General features: G+C 38.3%; 1 protein-coding gene across 19 annotated transcripts in view; it reads left to right on the top strand.

The window, feature by feature from the left end:
• Window positions 1-12,479, top strand: part of CADPS2 (calcium dependent secretion activator 2) — a 532,394-nt gene that overhangs the window by 367,665 nt on the left and 152,250 nt on the right. For 12 of the 19 annotated variants that reach the window (XM_044246481.1, XM_044246479.1, XM_044246470.1 and 9 more), the window contains exons 10-12: window positions 5,059-5,167; window positions 6,178-6,378; window positions 9,984-9,992. In XM_044246481.1, coding sequence (XP_044102416.1) covers window positions 5,059-5,167; window positions 6,178-6,378; window positions 9,984-9,992 — 319 coding nt within the window. The remainder of the gene's footprint in view (window positions 1-5,058; window positions 5,168-6,177; window positions 6,379-9,983; window positions 9,993-12,479) is intronic. The other 7 variants (XM_044246482.1, XM_044246480.1, XM_044246471.1 and 4 more) reach the window with 1 other exon arrangement.

Below are 12,479 nucleotides of genomic sequence, written 5' to 3'. Positions count from 1 at the left end.
TCAGCAAAGATGTGTCATGTAAGGTGCTCTCACGTAGCACTGGTACATGTATGAATTAGAAGTTAGTTTTGCAATACCTGGTGAGGATGAAGATATACAGGCCCTAGGACCTAGCAATTCCACTCCTTGGTGTAGCCCTTCAAATAGCTCGGTAGTTCTCACATGTGTGCAAGAATGACCATTGGACATTCTTCTTTTTTTTTTTTAAAGATTTTATTTATTTATTTGACAGAGAGAAATCACAAGTAGACGGAGAGGCAGGCAGAGAGAGAGAGAGAGGGAAGCAGGCTTCCTGCTGAGCAGAGAGCCTGATGCGGGACTCAATCCCAGGACCCTGAGATCATGACCCGAGCCGAAGGCAGCGGCTTAACCCACTGAGCCACCCAGGTGCCCCTCATTGGACCTTATTCTTAATGGCAACAAGTGTAAGAAGCTGAAGGCCATCACTAGAACACTGGGTTAACTGCAGCAATTCACTTCACAGCGTTATGTATCAAAATGGTTAAGGGACGCCTGGGTGGCTCAGTCTGTTAAATGTCTGCCTTCGGCTCAGGTCGTGATCCCAGGGTCCTGGGATCGAGCCCCGCATGGGGCTCTCTGCTCAGCAAGGAGCCTGCTTCCTCCTCCCTCTCTCTCTGCCTGCCTCTCTGCCTACTTGTGATCTCTATCTGTCAAATAAAATAAATAAAATCTTAAAAAAAAATACGTTGAACTTTGAAGGGGAAAAAGTGGCTGAAGAAATATGAAATATGTTTGATTCATTCATACAAAGTTCTCAAATGTGTGCATGGAGCACTGGGTGTGGTGTAAAAATAATGAATACTGTTTTTCTGAAAATAAATAAATTGGGAAAAAAAATGTGTGAAGAAATCCTTTATCAATTTACTTACATGGTAATTGTGATTTATAATACATATATATATATATATATTTGGTCTTTATCCCCTTCTAACACAGAACCCTGTACTTTCCCAGGGAGTGATGAAGGTGTCTTTTGTTACATTAATGGTTACTTGTAGAACCCACCCAAGGATGGGCAGGGCTTACCTATAGGACTGTGTGACTAGAGAGTTGGAAATTTCACTCCCACATACCCCACACCCTCCCAGACTTGGGGGAGGGAAGAGGGGCAGAACATTGAATAAATCTCTAAGGACCGGTGATTTAATCAGTCATGCCACTATAATGAAGCTGGTATAAAAACTGGAAAGAAGGGGATGGGGAGAGCTTCCAGGTTGGTGAACAGATGATGTAGAGAGGAGGTTGTGGGAACTCATCTTCTGGAGCCCGTCAGAAATACAGGTAATAATTTGGACTCGCATCTGAAGTACAAGGAAAGGGTGGAGAGGAACCTCCAATCTATAAATTAGAGGCTGGGGTTATGACTGGCATCTGAAGGGAGGTTGGGAGGGGGCAATCTTGTAGGACTGAACCCTTAACCTATGGAATTCTAATTCTGTGCGTTCTTTTGGTATAGAGTTAGAACTGAGTGAATTGTGGGACACGCAGCAGGTGTCCAGGGCATTGTTTGTTACTGGTGTGGAAACCACCCTGCCTACATACCCAGCAGGTTAGAATTGGGTCTAGGATCCTAAAATGTTATATGTAATAAAACTTTTAAAACATGCATGGGAATAATAAGTACAAAATTCAGCATGGTAATTACGTCTGTGAAGAGAGAAAAGAAAATGTGTTTGAGTAGATAAAACTATACAAAAAAATCCTAAAGCAAATATATATGAGAATATGTTTCAGGGGCACCTGGATGGTTCAACTGGTGAAGCATCCAACTCTTGGTTTCAGCCCAGGTCATGATCTCAGAGCCATGAGATCAAGGCCTGTGTCAGGCTCCACGCTGTGTAGAGTTTGCTTAAGATTCTCTGCCTCTGCCCCTCCTCCCCACACACGCATTCTCTCTCTCAAATCCTTAAAAAAGAAAAAAGTCATGATTAAACAAAGCTGGATGATGAGTATAGACATGTGAGTATATCGTTGCACTTTGGTTCATGCTTCAAATATTTTACATTTTTAAGATAGCACTACTAAATCACTTTATGAAAGAATGGTGGAACTTGGGACTAAGTTACTGCCCTTAAGTAAGAGAACAAGCTTCTTTTTAGAACAAATAATGGAAGTATGTCTTTGTTTACCATCCACCACCACACCACTCCCAATCTCCCCAGATCCTCCACAATCATACTTTCTTACACAAGGAAACTGAAGCCACCTTTAGTAACAGGCCCCTGTAGGAGCCACCACCAAGTTTCATCAGTAAGCCTTGGGCATAGGCAGGTGAAAAAAGTAAATTCATCAACAGTCTATGAGGGGAAGGAAAGGAGGACTCCAGAGTACAAGAACTGGTGTTTTGGGGGTTTTGCCTCACTATTCCCAAACAAGTTTTTATCATTTTTTTGTTTGTTTGTTTTTCAAAATGGAAATAGCTGCACTCCTTTTTCCTCATTAAGATGTAACTCAGGGGCACCTGGCTGGCTCAGTCAGTTGAGCATGTGACTCTTTTTTTTTTTTTCCCCAATTTATTTATTTTCAGAAAAACAGTATTCATTATTTTTTCACCACACCCAGTGCTCCATGCAAGCCGTGCCCTCCATAATACCCACCACCTGGTACCCCAACCCATATTCAATGTAGAGATTAATCTACTCTGTAGAGAAACTCAAACACTAAAAAAAAAATTAAATCACTCACAATGGCATCTTCTCATAATTACTACAGATATTTTCGTCTGTATCCTATTCATATGTATAGTGTTTACCCCAAAGAGCACACGCTACATTTTTGTTTTTCACCTACTTTTTATGTTGTGATGTAATCTTAGAAATAGTTCCGTGTCTGGGGGGAAAAAAAAATCTGTCATACGTGTTTTGATGGCTGAATAGCTTTTGATTGTGTGGTCATGCCACAGTGTCTTTAACCAAGCTACTGTTGGTTTTTCCAGTTTTTACTTTTTCAATACTGCAGTGAACACATTGCACATGCGTCTTTGAATCCTTGTCCACTTGTTTATTTGGAATAAGATCTTAGAAGGACGTATGTTGGATCAGGGGGATTGCGTAATACACAATGAGGCTTACCAATTGTAAGTTTCCAGCAGTCTGGAGACTCAGGCAGGAGTTGGTGGTGGAGTCCGAAAGCAGAATCGCCCCCTCTCTAGGTAACCTCATTTGCTGCTCTTTCCTGTCCCTTCCATACCGACAGATACTCGTTCTGTGTTGAATATATATTTTGCCTACATATTCTCTTAGTTTCTGGCTTTGCCTTCTTACTTTCTTCTTGGTATCTTTTAATGAGAATTTCTTAATTTTACCGTAGTCCATGTAATTTCTTTCTCTCATAATTAGCTCCCTTTTGAGTCCTCTTTAATCTTTGTCTCTAAAAAGCTATTTTTTTTAAGATTTATTATTTATTTATTGGACAGAGATCACAAGATGGCAGAGAGGCAGGCAGAGAGAGAGAGAGAGGAGAAAGCAGGCTCCCTGCAGAGCAGAGAGCCCAATGCGGGGCTTGATCCCAGGACCCTGGGATCATGACCTGAGCCAAAGGCAGAGGCTTTAACCCACTGAGCCACCCAGGCACCCCTTAAAAGCTATTTTTTATGTTTCCTTAGTTTCATCTGTACTTAAAAGTGGAAAGGGGGTGTAATTCACATTACCCAGAACAGTTTTCCGTGGATCCTATGTTGTAAGGTATTTTGCAGCTTAGATATTAACCCACCAAACATTCTTATCTCCTGCTGGGAACAGCAGCTCCTCTCTCTATTTTGGGGGAACTTCTCAGAGCCTATCTGTTGTAGCATGTCATATTCTTGGCCACAGATGTAAGCTCTTGACCCACACTGGGCTAATGTTACTTTTACCCCTCGCCACAGTGATTGGTGCAAATACGGCCTTAGGACCCGGGGTGCGACAGTCAGGGAGGTGACCAATAGCTGTTTGCAACTGTGGTTCTAGGTCAGTCAGACTGCAGCCTGTGAAAATGAAGCCAGTTCCAAAAGAGAAGTAGAATGGAGAGGCAGCAGACCTTGGCAGTTTTATGTCACAGGCTGCCTAAAACTCACTCCACCTTGAAATTTCCTGTGGCTGTGGTTACGTAGGCCAGGAAATTCTCACCTTTTATTAAAATCTGGTTTGTTTTGGTTTTTGTTTTTTGCTTTAGTTAAAGGCTTAAAATAGGGGCGCCTGGGTGGCTCAGTGGGTTAAGCCGCTGCCTTCGGCTCAGGTCATGATCTCAGAGTCCTGGGATCGAGTCCCGCATCGGGCTCTCTGCTCAGCAGGGAGCCTGCTTCCCTCTCTCTCTCTCTGCCTGCCTCTCTGCCTACTTGTGATTTCTCTCTGTCAAATAAATAAATAAAATCTTAAAAAAAAAAAAAAAGGCTTAAAATAAGCCTGCTTTAAAGTGTAGTCCCATGGGGCCCCTGGGTGGCTCAGTCGGTTAGGGGTTGGACTGTTGATTTCAGCTCAGGTCATGATCTCAGGGTCTTGAGATCAAGCCCCACATGGGCTCTGCACTGAGCCTGGAGCCTGCTTGAGATTCTCTCTCTCCCTCTGCCTCCCCCCACCTTGCTATCTTGTGTGCACACATGCTCTCTCTCTCTCTCTCTTTCTCTCTCTTTAAAAAAAAAAAAAATGTAGTTCCATGACCATGTAAGTTTGAGAATGCTCCTCTTGTGTCTTATTTTAGAGATTCACGAAGTATGTCAGCCTATTAAAGGTCATAAGAAAACATGCAGTAGAAGAAGCTGTTTATTTAACTCAGTAATTCTCAAACTTATTTTTAACATGAATGCTTTCTTATGGTGCTTCTATTAATACCTCACAGACTCTCGGCCAGCAGGTCATTGGTTTGGGAAAGGCTGGATCATAGGTGTGGCAAGCTTCACGGCAAGCTGACAGATGAAAGATGCTTTTTATCTCTGAGCTAGGTTTTTAAAAGTGCTGACATTTAATGTATGAGCAATGCATGTTGTCTTTCAAATTTGGCAAAGAGTCTTATAAAAAAATTAATTTAACACAAGCACTCTGCCAACCTTTTCTCGTGCAGGTTAGTCAATACACATTTGCTATGTGCAGTTATAGAGAGAAAAAGTCTGAACCACAAGAACTAATGCAGCTGGAAGGATACACTGTGGACTACACGGATCCCCACCCAGGTAATTCTAAGCTGTGTCACTTTCTCCGCCATTCATGTATTGATGAAATTCTCATAAATATCTTCTCTCTGTTCTAGGTTTCAAACTCTGTTGAATGAATAGGGGTCATATTTCACTCACGCTTACGTACCTGGAGAAAACTTCATGAGATTCAAACTATATTTTTCTGAGGGCTACTTAGCTTTAGCATAACTCATCATTTCTGCTTTCTTTAGGACAAGGGTGCAATATGTGAAAGTTTACTATAATAGAAAAATTATATAAGAAACATCGGCAATGCTCATATGAACTTTTGTACTAGAAGCCAAAAGGTACAAGAGACAGAAATAGGGAAAGAAGTAGCAAATAAATTTTTTGCATTTTCTACCAATTTTCTCCCCAGTACCACATTCTTAAATTCTCTCCTTACTTCCATATTAATATAGGTATGTATTGGTGAGGGAATGAATTAATGACTATGTGGAGATTAATGAAATTAATAAAGCAATATTAAGAAATACAGAGATTTAATAAATACAGAGATTAAGAATTTAATATGGAGAGATTAAAAGTAGGAATCTGTGTTTGCATTCACTAATTGGTCACAGAAAAATGCAAAATATCTTCTTTCTGAAAGAATTCTTCAAAGGATAAAATACCATACAGATACAAGTATCACTTTGGCCTACCTTTCGTTTCTGCTAAAATCACCATGTATTTCTCCTGCATATAGAATGAGAAATGTGCCAAAAGGTAAGACTTTCTTTCCTGACATGAGTTTGCAGACCATACTATATATTTCTATGGAGGTTTGTACAGCTTGCTATACTATGACATTACTCTGTCATGAACTGTTCATTTCCTTAAGCTGTTTTTAATTTTTAAAGTGACATGGAAGTTTAAGCCTTTCTCTTATTAATAGCATTGAGCTCCTGATGTCAAACCGATTCTCTTCCATCTGACTGTTGAGGGAATGAGCTTGAAATCTGCCAAGTATGTAAGTTTTTAATGACGTCTTTCTTCCTCCACAGGCCTTCAAGGTGGTCGGATGTTCTTTAATGCAGTTAAAGAAGGAGACACTGTGATATTTGCCAGTGATGATGAGCAAGATAGAGTGTTATGGGTTCAGGCCATGTATAGGGCCACAGGTCAGTCCTATAAACCCATTCCTGCGATTCAAACCCAGAAGCTGAATCCAAAAGGAGGGACTCTCCATGCAGATGCTCAGCTTTGTAAGTTGTGTTGAATAATAATTGGATTATCAATTAATAACCTTAATAAGATATAAAATTGAGACACATTTGTTCAGTATCATAGTTTAGATCATTAATGAATTCCTAATTGAATAAAAATCATTTGTATTAGTAGCCATAGAATCAGCACTCTAATTTTTTCACACAGTTCTGGAAGAAATATTGCCTGGGTTTTTCAGTCATGAATTTGCCAAGCACTAGGTATCTCTGGGAATCTCAAGACCATATAAGAAAACTCTCCAAAACTTTTCCAATACTGTTTTAATAAAATAATATGCTTATTATTATATTATAATAATTATATTATTATATAATTATTATATAATAATAAACATTATTTAATATTTAACATTTTATTTTGTTTTAATAAAATATTATAATAATATATATTATATAATGTGTGATAAATTTAATAAATATTTTAACTAAAAATTAATAAAATACCATTTTACTTTATGTGTTCTATAAAAATGGGAAAACTGTTGTGAAAACAAATAGGCCTTGACAAGACTCCAGAACACCAAAGTGTTGAACCACCCCTTCCTAGGTTTGTTCTTAATGCTCCAGAAGGATAAGAGGGCTATATGTTCTGTTGTAGATTCATTTTAAAAAAGGATAAGTCATCAAGCCAACTTTTTTTTTATCTAAATACCTTACTATTCCTGTCATCCTTTGTATAATAATTTAAATCACTTAAAATTTTTATTTTTCCTTTCAATATATAAGTGACTAATAACAAATGATGTAATAATCATAGAAACATTTTCAAACACAGCTTTAATAATCATTAAACCAAATATTCTAACTTACTATACTCCTTTGCAAAACTTCCCTGGTCTCTTCTATAGTAAGTCAGCTTTTTTCTTAGACTTTAAATTCAATGTTTGACTTTCTGCTCAAAAGGTTCTACTATTAAGGTTCTTCTACAGGAGAGTAACATCTTGACATGCATTATTTTGTTCTTGCACTTCTCTTGTATCAGATAACTGCTCCGTTTTCACTGCCACATCTGGGCCCCTTAATGGCATAGTAAGCTGAGCAATTAATGATGGAAGATGGGCTCAAGTCTGGCTACCTTTGTGTTACAGGGTTAAAGTATACATCTTAAAACTTACCCCAGTCCGACCTCATTGCACCTCATCAATAGTGTTTGAACCTGTAAACAGTTGTTCTCCGCTTCTAGCCTCTAGACTATTCTTGTCCTACACTTTACTTCTACACATATTATAAATCCACAATGTTTTGCTATTATAATTTTTGCCGTAACAGTCAGTTACCTTTTAGGGAAATTTAAATAATATGAGAAAACGTTTGTTATATACTTATCCAGGTAGTTATCAGTTCCCGTGTTCTCCATTGTCTCGTAGAAATCTTTTACTTCCTGGGGAACCTGGGTGTCTCAGTCCGTTAAGCGTCTGCCTTCTGCTCAGGTCAGGATTTCAGGGTCCTGGGGTCGAGCCCTGCAACGGGCTCCCGGCTCAGCAGCGAGCCTGCTTCTCCTTCTCCCTCTGCCTGCTGCTCCCTGGGTTTTGCTCTCTCTCTCTTTCTTTTCCTGAGTCAAATAAATCCTAAAAAAAATTCTTGAAAGACTTCTTTTGAGTTAGGTGTAAGTCTGGTGATGATTAATTCTTTTAGCTTTCTTATATATGAAAAGGTAATTTACCTTCATTTTGAAAAAAATTTTCTTTCAGTACTTTAAAGATTTTGCCTTACATTCTAACACCTTTTTATGTAACGAGAAATGTGCTCATTTTTGCCTGTTCCTCTATACCTAATGTATCTTTTTTTCCCTCTAGTTGCTTTAAAGATCTTCTCTTTAACACTGGTGTTGAGCAGTTAGCTTATAATGTGCCTTGATGTAGTTTTCTTTCTGAAAATGTCCTTGTGTTTTATTCTAAGACACAATTAAGTCACTTGGAAACAGTTCAATCTTTTCAGGTTTTACTCTTAAGTTTTCTTAGATGGAGCTAAACAGTGTCTAGTCCTAGATTAATCCATTTTCCCCATTTCTGGATCAGGGTTCTTCTTAAAGACTCTAACTAAAGACCCATGAATTTTGAGGTTTCCTGTAGGCTGTTGAGAACATGTACTATTGGAGACTCCAAGCTCTGTGTGAGTTGTGGGCTCTGCCGCCTCTCATCATTTAGGATGATTTCTGCCCTGGCCAGAGGTAGTCTCCTCACATGTGTGAAGGGGTCACTATTCAGCTGAGTATGGAAAGAGGAAGGAGGATGAAACTGTATTCTTGAAGGCGGACAATAGCCATTTTGGCTTTCCTGAATTGTCAGGTCCGTCTTCGCAACTTGGGGAGCCCACTAGTGCTTGTGGGCTCTCGTTCCCGTGCCTCAGCTCACCACATTTGTTTCCTGTCTCTCAAGAATCACTCTCCTGGGTTGTCTCCTGGGTTGTTCAGTGTTTTGAGAACTGTTTTTCAAATGTATTTTTTCCTGAATTTGTAGCTGTTTCAGATAGGAGGTAAATCCGTGCTCCACAACGACCTCTTGACAAGAAGCAGAATGGTGTTTTTTTGTAAGTTAGAACCAGATTTCTCAGCCCTGCCTATTAATATTTTGGGCCAGGTAATTCTTTGTTTCAGGGGTTTCCAGGAAGGCTGTCCTGTGAATTATAGGATGCTTAGCTTTATCCCTGGCTTACACTCACAAGATGCTGATAGCAAACCATACTCCCACAATATGATAACCAAAAATATCTCCAGACATTGTCAAATGTCAAGAGGGGCGGGTGCAGAGTTAAAGATGGGCTAGAAACACCCTCATTTGAGAACCACTGAGTTACAGTGACTTGAAAATTATTTTTGTGAAAAGATCTCCTCATTCATTTGTATTTCAGTATTTTTTTCACATCCTAAGTGCAAGAAATACCCAAGGAGTGCACTGAGTTACGGATATCATCCATCTTGTGTCCTGGCAAGAGAAGTGGTCAGGAACCACTGGCCTAGAACATGAAGGCCAGGACTACACAATACAGATTTAATGAATAGAAGATCTAGTAATCATTTGATTCAAATAGCCATGGTAATCTCTTTTTCACAAAACCTTTCTACTGTCAGAGATCAGCCTATTGTCAAAGCAGTGCTGATTAGGCTAAGTGGAATGGGGTTTTCTAGCCCCTGGATTCACTTGTTCCAAAATATCCAAACTTGTTCTAAAAAGCCAAACTGTTTTGGTTATGTTGTCAACAGCTTTCATGTATTCCAGATGTTTAGTAAAGTTTTCTATCCCTGCAGACCCTGCTGTTTTATCTTTCTTAAAAAGGTGGGGGGAGGGGAGGAAGGAGAAAAAATTAGTTTCTACCTCATTGAATGAGAATATTGATGTTGACCTCTATCAGAGAAGCCATCCATTGGACTTCTCAGAGAGTAGTTAGCCCTTGGTATTTCCTTCCCTTCTGCAATTTCCATGGCATTGCCTTTTCTTCTTTTTTGATCATCTCTAGGAAGAACAACTTTCAGAGTCATTAGTAGAAAGTAAGAAAATGATATGAAATTAAAATGACTAGTTATAGGAATCAGTATGCTCCTAATCTATTTAAATATGCTTTTTCTTTCCTTTGCTGACCAATAGCTGGTAAGGGTAAGTATTGTCATGATTTTTTTCTTTGCTTCATTTATCAAAATTTTTATAATAATATGATATTTGAAGGAATATCATGATCTTGTTTACAATGTTAGTCTCCTATTTCCTAGGCAAACTGAGAATGTTTAGGTTAACTTTACCATTTATGAAACAAAAGTCTATTTTTGCCACAAGAGGAAAAACAATATCTACCAATCACGTGGACGTAAAGATAATGGCTAAGAAGGTGTTATATAGCATGGAAAAGAAATGCTCAGTAATGTTAACTGGAAAAATACTAAACTATGTATGGGATATTTTAACTGTTAAAAATTTGTATAAATATAGGTAGACTTATACCTAAACTGTTCACAGTGGATGAGTTCAAAGGAATTAGTTACTGGTTCATTTCCCCAGTTTTCTGACTTATCTTTGAAGTATCTATGTTATAACTTAAAGAAAGCTCTTAAAAACTAAACACACTGAGTTAATGTTGAGATAGAATGAAATAATGGATTTCTAAAGTCTATCTTATTTGAAGACAACCTTATTATCTGTTTTAGGATATAAATGATGATATGTATTTATAGATTTTTCTGGTATGTAAATCTATTTGACTTCACTATTTCTTTGATTTTGAGGATATTTAGAAATTATAAGAAGATACGGTAAACTGAATGGGTGGGTAGGGGGTCTACTTGCTATCCAAATTTTCTGCTTCAAACAGTGCATTGCCTTTTGCCAGACTTTTGACAGACATTCTTCAGTTAAACTATTCTTCACTATGCAAAGCACCTGTTTTTTATTTTTCTCTCTTAGGTATATAAGGTCATACAATTTGTATGTAACATAATACAATACAACACAGTACTAGTTGACTTCCAATAATAAAGAAATGTCAGGGGCACCTGGGTGGCTCAGTTACCTTCTTTTTAAGTCAAAAATTTTTTTAAAAAATTCTTAAATCGGAATAGGACTTTACATTTAATTTTATGAGCTTATTTTCTTGATTAACCTACTAAGTTAAATTTCACACTTCATAGGTATGTTTTACTTTACGTTGAGTATATAATTTCAAGTAAATGTTGAATATTCGTTTGCTTTGCTTACAATTCTACATCTGTATGTGTTGATTAAAATTGTCATGTGAAAATACTACTTATTTGTTATTTGCCTCAGAAAGCAAGATGTGTACATTCATACATCCATTTTTAGCCAATTTAACAAAAACAAGCTAAGAAATTATCTGGGTCAATAACAGAGGTGTGAACAAACTCCTAATTAATGTATGTATTGATGTTTCTCTTTGGTGCTCAGCATAAAATGTGTACATGAAACAAAGAATATCAACCAAGATAATCTACAGAAAATTTTGTAACATAAGAATTCCTATTAGTGACCACATCGGTGATATAAAAATACACTGTGCCATGTTTAACTTCTTGTGAATTTTCAAGCTCAATGAGAGTTTGAGCTACAAGGAAAGTATAATCAGATGTGGTATCAGTAAATGCCACTACGGGCAAGCTTAAACCGCAGGACCATTTTAAACCAAGTTACTGTATTTCAGAAGTTTCATATGCTGCTTAGTTCAGCTCAGGATTTTGCAGAGAAGAGGATGAGCTCTTAGGTAACAGCACCTTCTTCATAGGCCTTTTGGTACTTGGGTCCCGGACCTGGACACCTGAGTAGTCTCAGAATGCTTATGAATGGCCACCTCTTCTCCTGCAATATCCCATTTGCCTCTCCCCCACTTCCTTTTCCTCCCCTGTTTTATGTCCCTAATTTCTCTCAACACCAGGAGCAAGAGAGGAAAAAAAAAGAAAGGAAGGAAAAAAGGGGGAAAAATGCAGCATCCTTAGAATTAGTTGCAAGGGAAGACAAAACATTTCAGTTAAATTTTTCCCCATCTCACATTTGGAAATCTGACTTAGACACCTATCCTGGGGCTTGGATTCTTGAGCACATAGGGGCTGGAGGTGGTCCGTACCCACCAAAAAGCCCCCTCGCACATACCACAGCGGGGCCCACTAGCTTGTTAATAGTCCTCACGTTGTTTTGTAGGCTAGCTATTTGCAAGTCAGTGTTAACTGTTTAAATTGGTACCATCAGCCTACTTATTCATTTCCCCTGACTTCCAACAGCTATTACCCTAATGAAAAATATAAATTTTCAGGTTGCATTTGAATAAGCCTCTATAATTCCATAAATCTATAGTAAATAATAGTCTTTCTCAATTTGGGTTTTATTCCATCCACTTTTACCACACCTGGTGACAGTACCACCCTAAAGACACTGGAGCATATATCCAGCTGTTACCATAGAAACCCTGCACCAGTCTCCTCAATTACCGTGTCCCACATCTGTAGTTAGTCCATAGGTTAATCATCACAATTTATGACAGTTTTGCAGTGCATTGTTCAAGCTCCTATCTTGTTGGTTTCTTTTGATAATTTTCTTATATCGTTTTGGAAGATAAACTGAACTGAAATTTGTCATTATCAG

The sequence above is a fragment of the Neovison vison genome, chromosome 4 (genome assembly GCF_020171115.1).
Source record: "Neovison vison isolate M4711 chromosome 4, ASM_NN_V1, whole genome shotgun sequence".
In the NCBI taxonomy this organism is placed as follows: Eukaryota; Metazoa; Chordata; class Mammalia; order Carnivora; family Mustelidae; genus Neogale; species Neogale vison.
This window is presented reverse-complemented; position numbering and strand designations above follow the sequence as displayed.